This window comes from Diplotaxodon limnothrissa, linkage group LG5 (assembly GCF_057381915.1).
Source record: "Diplotaxodon limnothrissa isolate DT_005_m linkage group LG5, D_limnothrissa_male_GT1.1, whole genome shotgun sequence".
NCBI classification, from domain to species: domain Eukaryota; kingdom Metazoa; phylum Chordata; class Actinopteri; order Cichliformes; family Cichlidae; genus Diplotaxodon; species Diplotaxodon limnothrissa.
This window is the reverse complement of record NC_140600.1, coordinates 15,126,319-15,147,531: the sequence shown is the minus strand read 5'-3', so window position 1 is coordinate 15,147,531 and position 21,213 is coordinate 15,126,319. Positions and strand designations below refer to the sequence as shown.

Below are 21,213 nucleotides of genomic sequence, written 5' to 3'. Positions count from 1 at the left end.
TGTCCTCACTCCAGGCACAATCTTTACCAGAATCAGACTGTAAATAAGCGGGTAGAAAACTCCACCCTTTCTGGTCAAATGTGGAAACTTTGAGCCTGACTGAAGCACGTCTGTGTATTTGCTCCTCGATGGGAACTTGGGAGGAGTTTAGCAGCTCAGCAGACGGACCAAGCCTTGAAGTTTCTGGCACCTTAATACAACAAGACTACAGAAATAGGATGTATTATTGTGCTGTCTGTCTGGGTGAACACAAGAAGCTTTTGCTGTTGCAGCAGGTGGTTGAAGGAGTGCAGAAAATCTACAGTAAAAACTGCTGTATGGCTCTTATTAGCCAGTTATACATGGATTTGCCACTGCCCCCTGTTCTATATGTGTATTGTGAGTGTTTTTCTTCTTTACTGACATCATTTTTTTGAGATTGTCTCTTCGTGTGATATATTAATTTACAGACATTGTCAGTAGCTTCACATCTGCAAATTAAGCAACTATGGAGCTCTGTAAGCTTTGTTTTTATAAATTCACACAACTGAGGGGATATTTCTAGACTTCTCTTGTATCTAGAACCACCTAGATCAACTTAAACTATTCTCCAGATGATCTGTTGCTGTGTTTGTCTTGTGTAAAAGTAAATAAAGGACTGATATAGTTGGCAGGATGATAGATTTTCTCAACTTTTAAGAAGTTCCCCTTTTATTGCATGTAATAAAAAAAAGCACATTTGAAATCATTGTCCTAGAAGCAAGCCACTTTTGGGTTCTCTGTAACACACACACACACACACACACACACACACACACACACACACACACACACACACACACACACACACACACACACACACACACACGTGCACACACACACACGTGTAAATATATTTCTTTTTCTGTTGGTTTTCATGGAAATGTAGTGAATGACTTTTTTGCTGTATTTAGAGGGCCATTTTATTGCTCTGTTGAGAGATTTAAGACCCAATTTTCTCCTTCTAAGTTGCTACAGTGGGGTGTTTTGTTCTTTTTACCACCCGTTCCTGACTGCGTTGAAGACTTTGGTTTCCTGCCAGTTCAGTGGTCTGAACTGCTACCTCAGACAAATTGAATCCAGCCAGGTATATCTCCTGGGGCTTTCCAACAGAAATGCAGAACTGGTCATGCATGTCTGGCTGCCACTGGATGGGAGAAACAGTTAACTGTTAAACAGTCTACAAAGGAGTGGGGGTGGGGGGGCTTTAAGATCCAGCCCCACATTCCTAACCTCTCTCTGGACTATAAAATGTGGAGCCCCAAACAGCTCTGCTCCTCCTCTACCTCCACTCCCTAGGCCTTCTCCTCCTCCTCCTCCTCCCTCGGTGTGTGTTTTGTGACTCCCTCCTTCTGCTTCAGAGTGGAAGAGCGGCCTGACAGGGACATACCATTCTTCAACCGTGGGGGAAGTCATGTAGAAGCCTAAAGAGAAGCTGCATTCATTCTTTGAGCTGACAGCTCACTGCCTTCCCCCACTGCATTTTCTGTCAGTGAGCTGTTCCGAGGTGGAGGGGAGAGTTTGTAGGGGGTTGAGAGGAGAAGAGAGTGAGCACAGCATTTGATAAACCAGCTGATCAGAGCTGAGGTATTCAGCCACAGAGACAGAGGGAGAGAGAGCGACAGAGACGAGAGCGTGACTGGAAATAAGAATAAGAAGGGCAGAGAACGCAGCTCAAGTCTTTGTAATTTTGAGATTAGTGCTATACAAGTTGGGTAGTGTAAAAATGTGTAGTTCCCTTCATGGGAAACTGAGAAGTGTGAGAAGTGGGAACCTCTATAGAAAGATGTGAGAGCTGTTGGTTGGGTGGAAACCTGAGGAAGAATCAGAAAAGGATCAGTCAAGTGCTGGAAACCAATCCACAGCTATCGGTGAGAGAGGGTCAGAGGACCCTACTGGAATAAAGAGTGATGTCTTGGCTCTCACCCGTGTCATGGGCTAAATGGACATGGACGGCAGTGCGCGGGGGAGAGGGAGAGGAGGATGAAGACGGGCAGGAGGCCAGCGAGGAGAGGGAGCAACGTGGAGAGAGAGTAGACGAAGACGAGGAGGAGAGATCTCAAGGCTGCAGGCAAGTGTTGCGCTGGAGCCCCCGTGACTACTGATAGGGTGGCTCACACAGTTTTATTTACCTGCTCGGCGGCCTGTCAGGTTGAAGAATCTCTGCTGTTTTAAGGGTTTGATGAAATAGGCCGAGGAAATGGAGGAGGAGAAAAAATATTGGTGTCATTTTTTATATTTCGCGTGCTGCGTTGTCCTGCAGGGCGGACACATTTGTGGTGTGGCTGTGCTTTCGATTGTCACCACGTTTGAGTGTTTTTCTTAGACTCACTGGCACGTTGTCAGATCTGTACAAGAACGCACACACTCACACTGCACAGGCAGGTAGCTCAACGAGGTAATCATTGCTCAGATCACACAAACACGACAGGCTCCCAAGTTATCAGGTCCTCGTGTACCTGCTTTGACACTATGGATACTTACTATTGCTCCAAGTAAGCTCACAACTGTTTCCACTCTTGCACACTCAACTAGACACAATATCCTGTCATCGGGTATCAAGTAATCAAATGACAAAATCCATGTTTACTATCCTGTGAAATTAGATTCAACCAGAGCAACAGCAATTCTTACTGCTAGATCTAATCGAATGATGCAATGTTATAAAATCACACATCATTTTATTCTGTTTTAATGTTCATATTCTGATTTAATACATCATTTACAGCTTGGATGTTACAGTTTCATACTTCATACCCCATGATTCTAGCAATGTAACAGGAAATAGTGGGCTGGCTTACTTGCACTTCCTCTTCCTCTATGTATCTTTCACTTTATCTGTATTTCACTCCTTCACCAGTTCAGACAATACTGAGTCTTTCCAAGGCATAATGCAACAGCAGAGGATAATAGCTGGGACAGTGGCACATTTAAGTTGCAATAAAATGTGATTTTTATATTTGATTTTTGTTACTCAGAATCCTCTAGATGTCAAACTTAATTTACATCATGCGTCACTTGTGAAATGGCTCTTCCTTTCAGTGTAGGTTTAAATATGCATTGTCACTTGCAGATATCTTTATATAAGAAAAACATGTACATTTTCAATATTTCATCTCAGCTCATTAAGAAATGCTGCTGTAGTAAATGAAAAGACGTCTGTCAGCACAATTCTTTGACCTTAAATTATAAGCAATGAATGCTTAAAATTTTAGAAAGAAATTCTGGTTGCTTGTTGCCCTGACTGTCCTGTAATTGTGAAAAGGAACAAAGAAAATGAAAAAAAAAAAACATGAATTTTTCTCTTATTTAATTGTTTATCAATTACTTAATTACTTTGCTGTGTTATGATTTTCCATGGAGGAGTTTTTTATAAGTAAAATTAATTTTAACAATTTGTTTGCCCTCCTTTACATCTCCCAAAGACCGACAATGCGCAGTTTTTGTTGGGCCAGTTCTGGTCCCAGGCCTAGTGTTTAACACCCCTGCTCTAAATCAATATAGAAATCATTTCCGGTTATTCTGTAGTACTATTAACCCCCAGGTGGTGATGCTACCACCAGGGGGTTGCAAGATGTTGTATTTTCACCTCTTCATGCTTCTAAAAAGTATTTATTTATGTAGCACAAGAGGCTAATTCCACCCTTGGTCTGACCTGGGACTATCTGTACATTATGATACCATGAATCAATATAGTGCATCTGTTTTTTTTGTTTGGTTTTGTTTGGTTTTCATTTTTATTTGTCTTTCATTTTTATTTTTGGCAGCAGGAGTTTTTCTGTCTCGTGCTCTCTGTTTTTGTAATATGATCACTTCTGTGCTCCTTTCTAATGTTTTGAATGTTTTAATCTTTCTCTCTCTCATATGTATCTCTCGCTGACTACCACAGCTCTGACTCAGAGGGTCATTTTGGCACTCCTGAGGCAGCGACTCCTGTCCGCGCCCCGCCGACCATCCCAGGAGAGCTGGAGAACAACAACTCTGATGCAGACAAAACAGGTGAGGCCAACAGCAGACAGACAGAAATGCGATGATGAGAAGCTGTCCACTGTAACATCTTAACAGCAGTAGCTCTACAATATTCAACATATGAGAAGAAATGCGTGTTCGAGTGCACAACACAAAGCAGTAGCTTCAAGGTTGCCATGGAAACAAGGGTAGATGCTTCACTAAATGCTCAGGTGTCACATTTGTGTTTATCTTCATAGTCAACAAGAGGGACATGTGTTTAGAGTGTGTCAACAAAATAATGTTTTTTTAATGCTAAAATGAACGTTTGTGTGATTGAGTAATGACTTACGATGTGGGGTACAGACAAGCAGTCAAATGCAGAATGCACTTCATTAAACATAATTAAGGTTAATACCTGAAGGTGGCCAAATATGCTCTGCATGCTTGGTATGTAAGTTGGTTTGCAGATGAGGAACGATTTTGGGTGTGATGAAGCCTTGACTTTGTCCTTTGAATCACCAAAAGGAGGAGCCTGTAGCAGAGTGTGGGAAAGGCCTTTGCTCTGGAATTCAACAGGTTCAACAAAAGCTTCATCTAAAGCCCCGCCCTGCTTTGTAGTAGTCACTGACAGAGGTCAGTATGAAGGGAGCACAAAGCAAGCCATGGGCCCAAAGCTATCATGCTTTGGGCCCATGTTGATTTTTAGTAGTTGATTTTTAGTAGTCCTCATATTTGTGTGGCTGTTGTGGTTTTAGTAGGATTAAGTCCATCCTGTAAAACAGCTCCAACAACATTTTATAAAAGAGTAAGTTGCAAAGGTCAGAAAGTGTGGAGAGAGGAGGGAGTTTCCATTCAAACTGCAAACATCTCTCCCTACAGCTGTTTCTAAGTTTGATCTCGGGCAGGGAGGAGCTGAAGCATCTCTGGAAACATCGTTGAAAGTAAACATGCTAATGCCAGTGTTTGCCTGTGTCCATCCAAAGTCTCCATTACTACATCAGCATCTGCGTGATGACAGTTTATAACTATTTTATGGGTGTGCAACTCACTTTAGATGACGGACCATATAAGCCCAATTTGATCTCAGCGGGGTTAAACGAATCACTACTATATTATAACCTATTAAACTGTTTTCTGTTGACAATGTAACTGAGATGCAATCTCAGGGAAATTTTCTCCACACTGACTCAGTGGGCTTTATTTACAAGTGTACAGATCACAGTCGATCTACAAGAACCGAAAACCATCACGTGTAGAGAATTTTGGATCTGCATAACAACAGTTTTTAATACTACTGTAGCTTAATATATTACTTTAATCTTTAGGATTCAAACAGCGTCTATAGATCAATAAAAGTAGGATTAATTAGGGTTATGTATTAAGTATTAATGAGGACCTTTTGGTAGTGTGGTTTTGCCCTTCTCTCTTATCTGCAGAGTTAAAGGTGTGGTCACAGTTAGAGATGTGACTGACATCTGCCTGGGGTCACTACAAGTACAGATCACTGCCTATACTATTTAAGGCACATATGACATTTTATCAGATAGATAATTTTCATGTTATTGGTGAAACAGGCAGTGCAGCTTAGTGAGATCTACCTGACATGACAAGCGCCACCAACAGAGTTTATATTTGTACTAAAGGAGTCAAAAGTGACACTTTGGCGACATCCGACTGGAACTGGGTAGAAGTATCGGCAGGCTTTGCTTGTTTCCTGGCAACATAATGTTACATGAACACGGCGAGTATGACAGGCGTGCTGAAATATGCTGTGGTCTCAAAATCTTCCCTTGAGCTAATGATTGCGCCACAGCAGCCACCATCACTACTGTCTAAAACACACACAACATGATAAACCACTCCACCTTTTTAATTTTATTTTCATATGCATGAGTTTGTACAAATGTCATGGCCCTCATAGTAACATATTACCATGGCAACAGCAGCAATTGGAACAGTTGGCTGGTGACTAACCTGCTTTCAGAGAGCCAATCAGATATCACTGACATCTGAGCTGGCGTGTTATTAAAGAGAACAGCACTGGCAGCAGGAGTGTGTATTAATTTTTAAGACTTGTTTTGGTTTTATGATTAATTCTGGTGTTTTGGGTCTCATTTCTTCCACAGAGTTGGAGCAGGAGGAGAACCTGATAGTGACTGCTCCTGTCAGGGATCAGGACACTCTGCTCAGCCACAACATGGGTCAGGATGAGCCTGCAGTCCCCATGGGTGGCCCGCTCGAAATAAACATTCAGACCCTAGAAGAAGAACAAACAGTGAAATTTCCAGCAGATTTGGGCTCTTTGCCTGCTGCTGATTTATCCACACAGAAGGAAGTGGCTCCATCCTCTGAGTCATCCCAAGTCCCAGCTACTCTTCTAGCAGCTGATCCAGTCCCAGATCTGGCTTCAGCTCTGGGTCCTGCTCTTTCCTCAGAACCAGATTCAATCCTGAGCAGTGAACCTGAAATCCTCTCAGCTCCAGAGCCCCTTGAGGAGAAACCTCCTGCTCAACCAGAGGCACAATACAATGGCCTGTCCAACGAGGCAGAGCCTACTCAAAAGAGTAAAACGAGGAAATCCAAACCTCCGTCTCTGAAAATGAAGTCCTCGCTGAATAACGCTGCTAACACAAACGAGGAAGAAGAGCTTCCTGTCCCTAAGGTCACATATAACTTTGACCTTTTGGATGAGAGCTTTAACCCATTCACCAGCGGCGGATCAAAAATCCAAAACTCTCCCCCACCGTGTGAACCGGGCTCTTTCCCCAGACTCGAGCCACTCGGAGAGGCCAGCTCAGCAGCACAAGCACACTCGGAAACAACAAATCCATCATCTGAGGTTAAGCCCATGATGATGGAGTTTGGCCTGGATGAAGGACCAGCCAGCAGACCTCCTCCAAAGAACCTAGGAGGGAAAAAGACAATCAGTAAACTTGCTACAAAGAAGCAGAAGCCCAAAGGATCCGAGGCTTCCTGCAAACCTGAACCAGAACCCACAGTGTTAGAAACACTTTCACAGCCAGCACCAGAACCAGTCCCCCAGTCTATACCAGAGCCAGTTTCAGAGCCTGATCTGGAAGTTTCTCTTCCAGTTTCAGACTCTTCTACACCTTTGAACTTGGACGATGTTCCTATTCTTAAGACAGGATCATATAACTTTGATCCCAGTCAGTCAGATGACCCAAACTTCAATCCATTTGGTAGCAATAGCAAGGTGAATAACTCTCCAGTGCTTCCTAGAAGCTCCTACAGCTTTGACCCGGACAATATTGATGTTTCTGTGGACCCTTTTAAACCTTCAAAATCTCTGAGCAACGAGGACACGTCCAGTACCTCGTCTCTGCCGGAGAAAAAAGTAAAAGAAGGAGAGAAACAAAAGGCAAGGCAACCTCAGGTGGAGAAGAAAGTGAGGCAGATTCCCAAGAAAAACAAAGAGAGAACAATCAAGTAAGTCTCAAAAACATGAAAACCTTCTTTCTTGCCCCATGAGCTCGAAGCTCTGAGGTCATAACATTATCACCGATACACTGGATATTCACACAGTTCTCAAACGTGTTATATTCAGACTCTCAAAGTGCTGTTACAGCTGTAGCCATTGGACCAGTTTCAGCTTTTCCATGTCTGTTGGCATCTTGTGTTTATTGCCAAACTTTATCTGCTGATTATTAAAAATGCTGAGCCAAGCACCTCCAGTCGCTCACTTGCTCTCCTTTGTCTCTTGTTCTTTGTTCCCTTATCAAAATCCCTCCTTCACTTGCTTAATCCCTTTCATCCTTCATCTTTCCTCCCCCTCGTCTGTCGTGCAACCCGCAAACTTTTCTGCTTTTGTCCTATTCTATTGGCCTCAGGACATCTGAACAAGTCAAGTTTCTCTGTTTTCTGTTGTAAGTACTGATGCACGTTTCTCTCACGCATGCTTGCTTCGCATTTTACTCTCATCGTGGTATGCGCTGCAACAGGACCGGCTTACAAAGAAGCATGTGAGGGCAATATATGTCTTCCTCACTTTCATTTCACATGTTAGAGATGTATGTTACATCTTGTGAGCTCTCCAGATGTTTAGCAGCACCACTATGATTCTACATGTGTGTATGTGCATCACTGGTCTTTCTTTGATATCTGGCTAAACACCAAAGCAGAGAAATGCTCACAGCTCAATGGTTGTGGAAACAGTGTGTGTTAATTAAAGTGTCACAGCACGTTTAGTCTATAGATTGTAACTTCTTGCATTATTTTTTTGTGCTTGTTTTGTAGGAATTCCTGTAAAGTAGAGAAATACGATGAAAGCCAGTCCTTGGTCCTTGACGTGTGTAATCAGGTAATATAAGTGTTTGTGAGGATGTGTGTATGTGTGTGCGACTGCTTCACCTTACTGCAGTGACACCGCAATGTTCATTATTCAGCAGCTCTGTCCACCATCACCTCTGAACACACACACACACACACACACACACACACACACACACAGTGAGAGCGAGAGACAGAGAGGGAGTCACAGAAGCATCAGCAGTGTCTCCAGCTCTGCAGTACTGTCTTGGCATGCTGACAAAATTGTGACTTATCACTCTGCAGTCAACATATTAGTCTCCTGCTTCCACCTGTCCTCAGCAGCAACACCTTCATCATCCTCAGGAGAAATCCTGAAGATATGGCGTCACTACAGAATACTTAACTTACTTTAACAATATTGTGAAGATCTTCATTGTTATCTCACTGGAACTGCTTGCTGCTGACCTAAAATATACCGTGTAAAAAATGCCCATGTAACGGGCTAGGATCTGTTCCTTTGTACAAGGAGGAATGGGTGGAGAAGTGCCAGAGTCCTGTGAAAATCACCTCCATCAGGCCACTCATGATGATGTTTCTGACCAAACGATCAGTAATGTGGCATGGCTTCAGGCCCCTAAGAGCAGTCAGGGTACTGTTAACTGGCTAACGCGTGGAGGTCTCTGTTAACCCCCACGTTGGCCCTCTATATCTCTCCTCATGTAAGAGCCCTTCTCAGTCTTAAGTGCCTCCACACACTTAAGACTGTGCTAGGGGACACAGCAAACCTTCCTTCTGGACTACCCGTGGCACCCGAATAAGCTACAGGTATTGTTTCATGGTACTGGTAGTGAGAAGGACAAAAAGCAAAATAACTAAAATAAAATACAAATACATGGTATTAAAAACTAAACTAAAACTAAACATTTTCAAACAATAAAAGCTAAATGGAAATAAGCAAATCAACTCTGGAAACTAAAGTGAAACTTCAGCAAATTAAAAGCAAAAAGTCGAAGAGAAAATTTACAAAATCTAATGAGAAAATGGAAAACTACAACAATTCTGACCTATGACTCATTAAAGCATAAAAATGCACCTTATCTGGTAGATGAACCAGTGTTGTGTCTATGCATACAGAAAACTTTGTTACTAGCAGTCTTTCACAAAAAAATTTGATTTGTTCTCATTTCTATAACTGAATCTACAAAAAATGCCAAAGATACCACAGTTCAATGAGCATGATAATATACTGATTAAATAACATTTTGGCACCAACACAGTGTGTCCCAACAATCAATTACCCCCAAACTTGGCATATTTCATCATGGTGTGCAGCTTATCCTTAAAAGAATGAAAGAAACTGGACAAATGAAGAAAAAAAGAAAAGGTAGCTGCCCTAAAAAACTATCTACAGCAGATGAACGTTCTTAAAAAAAACAGCAAGACTCCAGCAAAGACCTGAATCGAGAACCGAGAGATGCATCTGACGCTTCAGTTGATCGACCTACAGTTCACTGAATCCTCGTTAGAAATGGACTCAGCACAAGGGTGGCTGCCAAGAAGCTGGGAAACAGGGAGAAAGGCTGAGGCATGGCAAGTTGCACAAGAACCAAACTGAAAGGGCCAAAAGGTCTGATTGAGTGATGAATCCAAATGTGACAAATTTTTGGTCTGAATAGTTATCAATCATTATGCTGGAGGCATAGTCAGGACTTTTGCACAGTACTAGTGCCTAAAGTGATATTTTGTGCCCACGCATTCACCAACAGTGCCTTTAGGCTGTGTGTGTGTGTGTGTGTGTGTGTGTGTGTGTGTGTGTGTGTGTGTTGGGAAGGGGGGGGGGGGGCTTCAGAATCTCATAAATAGAATAAATTCCACTGTGATGCAGGATATATGTACAGATACCTCGCTCTCCCATGTCCAGGATGAGGATGAAGTGGTGGTACAGACCCCAGAAATCACTCAGCGAGTTCATCATGCCACTGATGAGGAGAAACTGGCCTCCACTTGTATGATGGGACAGACAACAGACAGCCAGCAGGAGAGAGAGGAGCCAGAATGCAATAAAGCACCTGCAAAAAAGCAGCTAAGCAGTGATCCAGTGATAATGGATGGTAAGCTCTACAGTGACATTTGTACAGACATGGCCTATTTCTGTTTAGAAGTATGAGTATTTAAGTATTTAAGAAGGTAATATAGAGTGAACGGAGGCTTTGCTTGGATAGAACTTGGCTAAAAGTTAAGGTAACGTCTGAGGACAATGTTTTTAAGTCAAAAAGCACAATATCTTAGATTTTCTTTTAAATCAGCCTCAGTGGAAAGGATGCTTACACAGCAAGTTCTATTAATAAAACTGATAAGACGATGTGAACGAGGAAGGTGATGCGGTTACATAATTTTCTCAACAACTACTGCGTCACGCTTAAGGGAGGGGAAGAAAAATGTACCAGGCATGCTCAGCAGTATTCTGTCCTGGATAAAAGAAATGTATAAATACTACACTGGGCAGTATTTATACTGCTCCCCACAGTTGTGCATAAGGACCAGCCATGCAGTCTTTTCAATAAAAAAAACAAAAACAAAAAGCACAGAACTAGACAAATAGTAAGTATGAACTCTTTACTTCATGTGCATTTGATTGTTTTTGAAAACTGTGATATGGATAGTTACAGTAGTTTTTCTTATTGAGTTACGTGTTTGATCTTGTCAAAGGTTCTGAGACAAAGGTTGCAGACCAGCTGGAGGAGAAGGACAGCTTCAGCCTGAAAGATGATATAGTAAGTGGACTATAGGAACAATAGCAAGGGGGTATAAATATTTTAGCATGACAGGATTGTTTTTCATTGTCAGCTGTTCTTCGGGTTAGCAATAACAGGTCCAACTATGCTCTCATTCATAGCTATTTCTGCTCAATGAATCACAATATTTGTCTAAGATAACATCACTTGCACCTTATGGCCAAACCAGATTTTGTAATATTTATTGTAGTGTAGCTACTTGCCTCAAAACAGCCTCAAACAATATGTTTCCTTCCACAGAGTGCGATGTCCACAACAACAAAACTGACCTGCAATGAGGGCCCTGACACAGCAGCCCTGTCCCAGGACAGCGTGCCTCTGAGCGAGATGGACAAAGCTGCAGTGCTAACCCTGATCAGAGAAGAGGTAAAAGGGCCGGTTGTTATTATGCTCAACTGTTTATTTTTGATCATAGCTGGGTTTTTAATTTTATGTCTCTCCTGTCTAAACAGATCATCGTTAAAGAGATTGAGGTCAATGAATGGAAGAGAAAATATGAAGAAAGTCGAGCAGAGGTTATGGAAATGAGGTACGAGGCATTTGTTTGTCTGAGTGCTCCTGTCTATGTTATATTAAACACAATTGAACATGTGAAAACAAAGATGACAGTAACTGCTTTGGGTTTTTATTCTGACAGGAAAATAGTTGCAGAATATGAGAAAACAGTCGCACAGATGATTGGTAAGTTGCTGCCACCTAGTGGTGATTTTGCTCTCCATGAATTTGTTATTATCCACTACGTTACTGCTCCAACAACTGTGTGACTTCTTCAAACAAACCCCCAAATCAGATGTACATTTTGTTTCTCTGATCTATGTGGATATTTATACAAAAAGGAAACCATCATGTATCCATTACACGTCGTTTTTGCGCAACCGCCATCAGACTATTCAATTCATAATGTACATCATAACAGATGCATGGATGCAATGCAACAGCTGAGCACACTTCAGCCGTGCATTTTATTTTGTATATGTTTTTTTACTTCTTTTTTTTTTTTAACATTCTATGCATATAATCTACACGTGTAATACCAACCTACTGTGTAATAGACAGTCTAATAGGCTGCAGTCTTTTTAATTTGCTTTTAACAGCCTATAGGTAATATGTAAGGCTGTATTACAGTTACAGTGTGGTGGAACAGAACAGCACAGTCAGTGGCTTCAGTCTTTTTTTTTGGGGGGGGGGTTGCCTTATTGGTCAACGGCTATAAAAAATAAAGTGTCAGGTTTCACTTTAGACCTGTGCTGCTATCAGCTCGACCTTTTACTTCCACCTGCTGTCTGACATTTTTCACCAGCATGACCTGTTGTTGACTTTCAAGCCAAGTACATTACACTGTATACCCATATAAATAGCCTGTTGTTTTCTATGTTTCTGTTGTTGTTGCACTGACCTTAAACTGAGGACCACCACTAACCAGAAAAGCTAGGAGTCCCACTCTAGCCTGGGATTAATCTTGTATTTATTTGTTACTTTGGAAAAAACACAGCATTGTCATAAAACATTATTTCTACACTGTCTATTCTGGATTTTTAATGTGCACTCATGTGTTATCGCATTACACTGTTTTGTCTCACAGCTGTTGTGTGTTTTTGGCCCTTATTTTATACTCTGGCTCATTTATTTACAGAGGATGAGCAGCAGCAGAAGACCCTGTCATGTAGTAAGTCAGTGAGACAGCTGACCTTAGAGAGAGATCAGGCCCTGGCTGACCTCAACTCAGTGGAGCGCTCCTTTGCTGACCTCTTTAGGCGGTATGAGAACATGAAGGGAGTCTTGGAGGGCTTTAAGAAGGTCAGTAGAGTCTCAGTATGAATCACATGAGAAGCTGTGTGGGCCACCTTCGCATAACTTGACTAGACCTGTTTTACATGTGTCTCTCCAGAATGAGGAGGTGCTAAAGAAGTGTGCTCAAGACTACCTGATGCGGATCAAGCAAGAGGAGCAGCGATATCAAACCCTCAAAATCCACGCTGAGGAGAAACTCGACAAGTAAGTCTGCAATTTAGGCTTCCAAGATTTCATTTCTATTCAAATACTGACTCCTGAAATTCCATTTACATTTCAAAGCTAGGCGTCATTTCTCATTCTGACATTGTCTGACATCGTTTCTTCTGTAACAGGGCCAATGAGGACATAGCCCAGGTACGTGCCAAGGCAAACGGTGAGAGTGTGGCCCTAAACGCAAGCCTGAGAAAGGAGCAGATGAAGGTGGAGTCACTTGAAAGAGCTGTCCTTCAGAAGGTAGGATAAGAGCAAATTTAATTAAAATGATCTGACTGTGTTTAACTGTGTTAGTGATGGAAAATTGTGCTGAAAAACCTAGGTAATTAAGACTGAAAGCTCTACTGGGTCTTGTCTGTGTGCTGAATACACTTTTCATTTTCTTCTGCAAAAAGATGTCAAACAAGACGAGTTTAAGCACCAGTGTCTGACTGTTGAATGAACTGCTGTTTGCAGTCATTTTTTCTGGAAGTTTTTAGTCACTGCTTCACGCAAATCCTGATGTTTCCTGTCACTTCTTTTTTATTTGGGTTAATCTTCAAGATAGTGAAAGGGATGATTTCCTGTTTTCCTTATTTTACTTCTATAAATAGAACACAGTCCAGCAGAATAGTGATTTTAAATGCACTTAATTTACAATGATCTGAACTGCCCACTAGAGGGCAATGTTCTGTTTACTTAAAGCAAAATCGTCAAAAGAAGGACAAGCTGCAGAGTCCCACTAACTCCATAAATTCTGAATGGCTTATATGTTTAAGTTTTAGCACATTTAACTCTAATTTTTTTTTTTCTGTCTTTTACAGAATCAAGAGATTGAAGAGCTCACCAAGATCTGTGATGAACTGATCGCCAAACTGGGAACAGAATAGGACGCCTTTCATCAAACTATGTGGCTCTTAATTGCTTCCTCTTCAGCTCCAGATTTTTCTCACAACAACATCTGCTTTAAATCTTTTACATGATCATAGATCAGGCACATTGCAACTTTCATTGCTTGTTTGTTTAAATATACAGTATATTACTGAAGGACAGTATGGTTGCACTTGCTCATTTTCTCCTTTCAGACTGAAATACGATGAGAGTACAACTATTGTTGTGTTAGTCATGTCAGGACCATTGAAGAAGCACACAATTATAACAGGATGTAATGTTGTTGTTTGTTTTTTTTAATAAGTCACTCAATGATTTGTAAACCTTTGCTTCAGGATTTACAGTAAAGTATCATTTTACGTTTCTGGGATTTACCCATTTTCAAGGGTTGTCTCATCACGTCTCGTCTCATAAGGATTTTCCACCCCCATTTTACACTGCATGTGTGCAGGAGCTAAGGGAAAAGATGACGCTGGCAGGGATGCATGCACATTTTCTTTACACCAGAGCACATTTATACTGCAATTAACTGCGTTAATAATACAATCCATGTGCTGAGTGCCTAAATGGATCATTTTGTATAGTTTTCAGGTCATTTATCTCAGATTAAGTAAGTTGCCTTTCAGTTTGTATTTCTTATTTCACAGGTTTACACAGTGTGTCCTTCAGTTATACGTGGGTTTACATTAAGCTGTTTTTGAATCTTGGGGATTGTTAAATATAAAGAGCACTTCAAAAGAATCAAATATTAAATCCAAGTTTTTAATCACTTTGATGATACTTTGACTTTAATATTGTAAAACCTGCTTTTATTATGCTGTAGTACAAAACCATGTGGCATGTTTCATTTTCGACTGCTCTGCGTTTGAGTGTGGAAAAGTTACCAGTTGCCATAAAAATTATTTGGGGTTGTGTCCATATTTTATTTATGAGCCAAAACATTGCTTGTGCCTTTTGAGAGAAAACAAAAGAAAGACAAACAGGTTTATTTTTTTTCTTTGTGCAGTTGTTTCCAAGCTGTTTGCAAAGAGTACTGTAGTCAGTGTATTTCTTGTATGATTGAACTGCAGTCAGTTGCAGTGGATTTGCAGTTTCAGTGCTATCACCTTCAGCAATAGATCAGCGAGGCCTGTCGGGTTCATTGTACATCTTTTGCTGTATCAATATTTTCTGGTCTGATTTCACTTGAATAAGCACACGAGTGCATTTTTGGTCCGAAGTGTATAAAAGACACATTTTGTACAGTAGCCTTCATTACATCAGCACAATCAATTGCCAAATGTCACAGCAAAATGAAGTGGGTTTCAGTGTGACCTCATGTCCCGTCGTGGTGGTGTTAACATTAGTTGGAAGGTGCTTTTAAAATTCACAGTTATAGTACATTTTATACTTTATAAAAAGAGTATTCATAATTGTGTTGCTAATGTTTGTAAAACGAAAGAATTACGTATACTCAGATTGTATGTCAGCTGTTATATTTTGTGCATTCCTTAATAAATGGTTAAGATTTAATAATATGCCACTCTCCTTCTTGGTCACAATCATTTAAGCTCGTTTAAATCATCAGCTTCCGTTGTAGCAATAAATAAATGAAAACAGAGGCAAGCTAAATAGGAGTCATTGCCTACTTGCATGGCCAGTCTGTCGCAGGGCCAACACACAGGGACAGGCAACCATTTGCACTCATATTCACTCGCACATTCACAGCTAGTTGCAATTTGGATTATCCAAATAACCTATCCCAAGCTGCATGTCTTTGCACGGTGGGAGGAAGCCGGAGGACCTGGAGGGAACCCATGCAAACACCGTGAGAACATGCACACAGAAAGACCCCGGCCTGATGGTGGAATTGAACGCAGGACCTTCTTGCTGTGCGGCCACAGTGCTAAATACCATGCCACCGTGCTGCCTTAATTTCAACAACAAATTGATTTAGATGTGTAGACTACAAAAAAAACTTCAGTCACCTATGTGAAATGTGATTTACATCCCCATGTTATGTTGCAGCTTGAATGAAAATACAGCCTGCTTCCTGTTCCTCTGGGCTCGAGTGGGGCTGTCAATCATTTACATGTAACGGAATCTGTGGAAAGCAGGTCATTGTTACCCAATAATCACTAATTTTGCTTGTTTGGCTTTGTCTTCATTAAATCCCAGTTTCCCTCTTACATATATCCTTTTCTGATTCAACTTGAGCTGTTAGGAACATTAGGACTTTGCCAAATGTTGCTACGGATGCCATCAGATTCACTGTAGAAACACATTATTTCTCCTAGTGAAGCAGTTATGAGGTTACTGGTTTTGTGGGATCAATTAGGATCGAGTGTCACACTAGTTAATTTCTAAATTAGGCTCATTTCTATCTGGAGTCTGGGTTTTTAGATAGCAGAGAGAAGAAGAGAGAATTTGTGCAAGTTTTTCTGATCAACATACTATAATTTTTAGTATCTGACATCTGGTGATGACTGATATGAAGACTTGCTTTTTATTCTGAATTACACTTCTTGCATAGGCCAACAGTACATACATACCTTATCAAGCTGGCCTGTTCCAAGCCTGGCACTTCAGTTTTTTTTACTACACATTCTTTCCACATGATGGTGTCCTTAACACCAGTGTGCTGGGATACCCTCATGGTTAAGGCACATACCAAATAACCAAAATGTTCCAGGTGTGAAAGAGCTTGCTTGACATGTCATTTTCCTCTATCTTAAGTCAACCAGCCTCTATTTCCACACTGTCCTGTCTAATCAAGGTATAAAAAAAAAATTTGGAAAGCCCAGTAGAAGCAGAAACTCAGCACCACCCCCTTTATTCTAATTGACCAGCCATTTCACTTTCTCGCAGTCAAGATCATTATTAAGTGGACAACACCAGATGTGTTCAACGGCGAAAAATAGGAGGAAATCATCATCATTATCAGTTATATGTCCCTTTATTGACAGTTTTCTGCTTTTCTCTTACTTTGGCATGTTGAACAATACGTTGGAGAAAATTAGTCAATCATAGAAGGCATGAATTGACAAAACCATCTTAACTAATATTATAACGCAGGGCAACTACCATTTAAAACTCCTAGAACGAGTAAAAAAAATACTCAGTCATTTCCAGATACAAAGGACCAGGACCTAGATTTTGTAACTTCGGTAATCGGGTCTGAGGGGGGCGGGTTTAGGATGCTGAGGCACCCTCCCATTGGCTGCTGAGTTTGTGAAGAGTGGGACGGGCGCGCGCTGCCAGCTGTGAGGGGAGCAGAGGAAACGGCCCGCAGAGTACTAAAGGGACAAAGAGCCCCTGCTTCACATGCCATCCTGTAAGACAGGTTGGAAACCTCAGCGTCCTCAAAAGACTGTGCTGACTGTCCTCCGTCTGTCAGAGTAAGTCCTTTCACTTTGGAGACAGCCTCCCTCCCTCCTGCTGTCCGACTGGATGTTGTTTGGCACGTGCATGAATGTGTGAAACTTTGAGATATCACACTTTGTTCAGACCGAGTTTTGCCTAATGGGTTCTCTCTTCGGAAACTTAAAAACCTGGCAGGGTTTATATTTGCATGTTCTGTCTCTTTTATATTCATTGAAAATGTATTTTATATCAAGTGTTTTTTCTTTTTCCCTATTTATGTGTCGAAGCGCGCTGGGGTTTGCTGTATCAGAACACGAACTACAGTCCTGCTAGTAACAAACTTTTATCATGCATGCTAACTCTGGTGATGACAGTAGACAGCTGTGCTAAGGACCCTTCAACACCTACCGATTTTGTAGTCGATCTTTCTTCACTCTGGTCAGGGCTTAATATCTCTTTATCGGTGACTAATTCAGATGAACAACAGACAGCACAAGAGCCCTGATTTTGCCTGAAAAAGCAATAAAAGTATGTAGGATTTGAGAATTCCTATTTTAAAGGGCAAGCAGTATTTAATTATTGTTTGATCCTATTGTTTCTTTGCAACTACACGTTTTAAGCTTTGCATGACACAGCATATGATGTAAAAATGTCCAATCACCACCTTTCTGGGACCACAAGTTTTAACTGTTAAGAGTAGATTCTTCTGTAACATATGGGTGTGTCTACAGAAGTGTTGCCTATGACATGCAATATGTAGAAGTATTTATTTAGAAGTATTTTTTACTCATGGATTTTGTATTAAATTTTATATTAAATACAAAATCCATGAGTATAGTAAAACGCTATACAAATACAGGCCATTTACCATTTTAAATACACCATAATTGTACACGTGCTGGTTGGAGTATAGTTTGTGCACGCACAGCTGTTCAGAAATTCACTCAGACTCTGACTGACTGATTTAAAACCATTACAGTGCGCTTTTTCACTCCCTTGGTTTAATAAAGTACAAGACTGAATACTGAAAAGCCAAATTAAAGTGTCTCTGTACTCATGCTGAACCTATGTTCATTTCACGGGGAGATTGACCAGATGTTTCCGTATCGCGAAACATATGCTTCACAGTCTGATAATTTATAGGCTGTGTACTCCAGAGGAGGTTTTTCAAGTCTGAAGTTTGTTTGGTTACCATGACGTCAACACAGGAATACCCCCCCCCCTGCTCCCAAATCCCCTCCCAAATCTCCTCCCAAATCTCCTCCCTTGCTATTCAGAACAGGATGATGTGAAGGTGTCCTAACGTTCCCTCTCCTCCATCCCTCCCTTTACTCCCTCAGGGCTCATTGTCCCAACATTGAGACATTCATGGTTTGCCATGAAATAATGATGCACATGGAGTCAACTTTCTTTGTGAATACAGGTTCAGAGAGTTTACCTTGGCCTCCAGGCATAGATCAGCAAATAAATAAGATGGGCAGCCCCCTCCCTGGAGGAGCCCACATTTGCTCTCCATTAGGCTGTCAGACAATGGAGAGAGAAATTCTTGCCACCTAACCTATGTTCTTTCCCAGATTTTCCCCAAATTTCCCTTTTTTTGGCAGTCGTGTCCATACGTTTGCTTAATATACTGTGAAATTGTGGTAATTTCTTTTACTATACTTGCGGTTGCAAAGTTTCTAGTGTCAGTTCTCTTGAAGCCTGATATGAGAGCCAAACCAAGCTCAGCATTTTATACAGATACCGCTTACTCTCAAATAAACTGAACTACCACATGCCACAAAAGACTGTCTTCCTCAGCCTGTCTTCAGATAACTCTCCAGGTTAAATCCTTGGAATTGAGAAAAGCCACTTATAAAAATGCCAAAAACACACTTTATTGCAGTGTTATACAGCCGATGGTCACAGTTCTTTGTCTCTTTGTATCTCTCTTTAGGGTATTAGTCTTTTCCCTCATCATTCTGCATCATGCTGCTCCTGGCTGTTTTCTGCTGTCTCCTTCACACCTTGCTGGTGCCATCCAGCGCCCAGTCAGACTCTAACCAGCCTGTGATCCAGCTACGTCTAGCCGGGGAGAAGAAGAAACACTACGAGGGTCGGGTCGAAGTCTTTTACAATGGAGAGTGGGGGACGGTGTGCGATGATGACTTCTCCATCTATGCTGCCCAAGTGGTATGCAGAGAGCTGGGCTTCACGGGTGCCGAGTCCTGGTTGCCCTCAGCCAAGTACGGAAAAGGGGAAGGTAAGAAAAAAACGCACTAAGTTAATGAGATGTGTGTGTTAGTCACCAGGACAACCATCTACAACTTCATCTAATCAAAACCCTCCAAAGTTCGACTTCAGATTGGTGCAGAAAGTGAGGTGCAAGTTATAGTGAAATAATCTGAGCATCCCTGAGCTACTCAACCACATCTACTCAGAAATAACCTATCACTACATGCAGTTTCATAATTTCCATGAAAGACAGGTTTCCCCTTGTCTAAATGCTTATACCCTGAGGTACTGGTTTTCCCATCAGAGGAGAACTGAGACACACCAATCAGTTCAGAGCAATGGAAGAAGGAAAGACTGGAAAGATTTGGAGCGTTAACCAGACGCATACACAGACGTAATCTCATCTCCTCTTTTATAGCCTTTGTATCTTATGATTTCCACCATAGCAGTAAAAATACTAACAAGATTCCCAGCTCTGTAAATGTGTTAGCTGCTGGAGGTGAATGTATGTATAGCGCTAAATGAACTCTTATTAAAGAACTCTTATTAAAGAGTTCATTTGGAGCTGCCAAAGCATGTCTTCACTCAGTGAGCCACTTCAACAGTTAGGTTAACTTTTCACAGCATTGCTGTCATTATGGAAATTTCAATTCAAGTTAGAGCTGGGCGATATATCGAGTTTTTAAAACATATCGATATATTTTTATACGAGATATAAGATGTGACAATATCCTTTATATCGATATAGTCTATGTTACGTTATAATTATAGTTGTGGAGCCGCAAGTTTGCCTCTCTTTCGTCCACTTTTGTCTCTACGCAACGTTACTCCGCCTCGCCTTCACTGAAGACAACTCCCCCTCCTACCCCATCGCTTCACGTGCAGGCAGCGACAAGACGGACACGGCAAATCTCCGTTAACGAGTTACTGCGCATCGCCCCATGCGTGGGGCTGGACGGCGTCAACGTGCTAACGAGCTAAACATGCTAACGAGCTAACCGCGCTAACAGCGCTAACCCTAAAATCCTTTCATTCTCTCAAAAGTTGATAGCGCGCCTTATGTATGAATTCTGGTTGTGCTTGGTGGCCGCGAACCGATTTTATGTGGTACACGGCGTTCAGCAATCTGTCAAAAATGTTTGAGTACGACTTTGGTAAGCTACGGAGCTGCACCGCTTGATAGATTGTCGGCGCATTACGGCTACCGAGGAGCTTCGCGGAGTGATACGTACTGTGCATCAACGTAATATTACCGTATTGTGTGTGTATAAGGACCATAAATGGCACCTGTAAGAGACGTGGTTATGAAGCGGATTTCAAACTCCAGGCTATCAGTCACACAGTAAAACTCGGGAACAGAGCAGCTGTGAAATCTGTCTGTCTTTGTTATTACGCTCAGCGTCTTTTAGTTTACATTTTGACTGCACAATTGTGAGCTCTTTGTTTAGCACAAAAACAACCTTGTTTTCTTTTATTTATGGAGCATTATTATTTAATGAATGCTCATAATTTAATTTTGAGTAATTTTTCATGTACATCTGTGCTGTATGTTAATAAAAGTGCCTGTGTGACATCTGGGACACAGCTTTGACTAAGAACTCTTTTTGTTCTTACTTTATGGCTTAAAAAAATATCGAGATATATATCTTATATCGCCATCCAGCTAAAAAATATCGAGATATGAATTTTGGGTCATATCGCCCAGCCCTAATTCAAGTGTTTTGCAGTTTTATGCATATACTATTAT

The 21,213-nt window shown here is 41.3% G+C and overlaps 2 protein-coding genes across 5 annotated transcripts in view; both read left to right on the top strand.

Moving 5' to 3' along the window:
• The first annotated feature begins 1,561 nt into the window (after positions 1 to 1,561).
• On the top strand, positions 1,562 to 15,282 carry tacc1 (transforming, acidic coiled-coil containing protein 1). 4 transcript variants are annotated; one of them, XM_085353143.1, is made up of 14 exons: positions 1,562 to 2,089; positions 3,908 to 4,017; positions 6,096 to 7,416; positions 7,818 to 7,853; positions 8,224 to 8,287; positions 10,160 to 10,349; positions 10,948 to 11,012; positions 11,274 to 11,399; positions 11,486 to 11,562; positions 11,671 to 11,714; positions 12,667 to 12,830; positions 12,922 to 13,028; positions 13,160 to 13,280; positions 13,844 to 15,282. In XM_085353143.1, exons 1-14 carry the CDS (start codon positions 1,929 to 1,931, stop codon positions 13,907 to 13,909), a joined length of 2,652 nt encoding a protein of 883 aa, XP_085209269.1. In that variant the 5' UTR covers positions 1,562 to 1,928; the 3' UTR covers positions 13,910 to 15,282. The 4 variants fall into 4 exon arrangements, with proteins under 4 accessions (XP_085209269.1, XP_085209267.1, XP_085209268.1 ...); XM_085353141.1 differs by having other exon boundaries at positions 10,124 to 10,349; XM_085353142.1 differs by lacking the exon at positions 7,818 to 7,853.
• Positions 15,283 to 17,203: 1,921 nt separating this feature from the next.
• loxl2a (lysyl oxidase-like 2a) overlaps positions 17,204 to 21,213 on the top strand; it is a 29,531-nt gene continuing 25,521 nt past the window's right edge. The window contains exons 1-2 of the mRNA XM_085353137.1: positions 17,204 to 17,287; positions 19,189 to 19,494. Coding sequence (XP_085209263.1) covers positions 19,221 to 19,494 — 274 coding nt within the window. The 5' untranslated portion in view covers positions 17,204 to 17,287; positions 19,189 to 19,220. The remainder of the gene's footprint in view (positions 17,288 to 19,188; positions 19,495 to 21,213) is intronic.

Coding starts and splice junctions, on each gene's coding strand:
- tacc1 (XM_085353141.1), top strand. CDS start 1,929: ATGTCTTGGCTCTCACCCGTGTCATGGGCTAAATGGACATGGACGGCA. Junction 11,715..12,666: donor AACAGTCGCACAGATGATTG/GTAAGTTGCTGC, acceptor ATTTATTTACAG/AGGATGAGCAGCAGCAGAAG. Junction 13,029..13,159: donor GCTGAGGAGAAACTCGACAA/GTAAGTCTGCAA, acceptor CTTCTGTAACAG/GGCCAATGAGGACATAGCCC.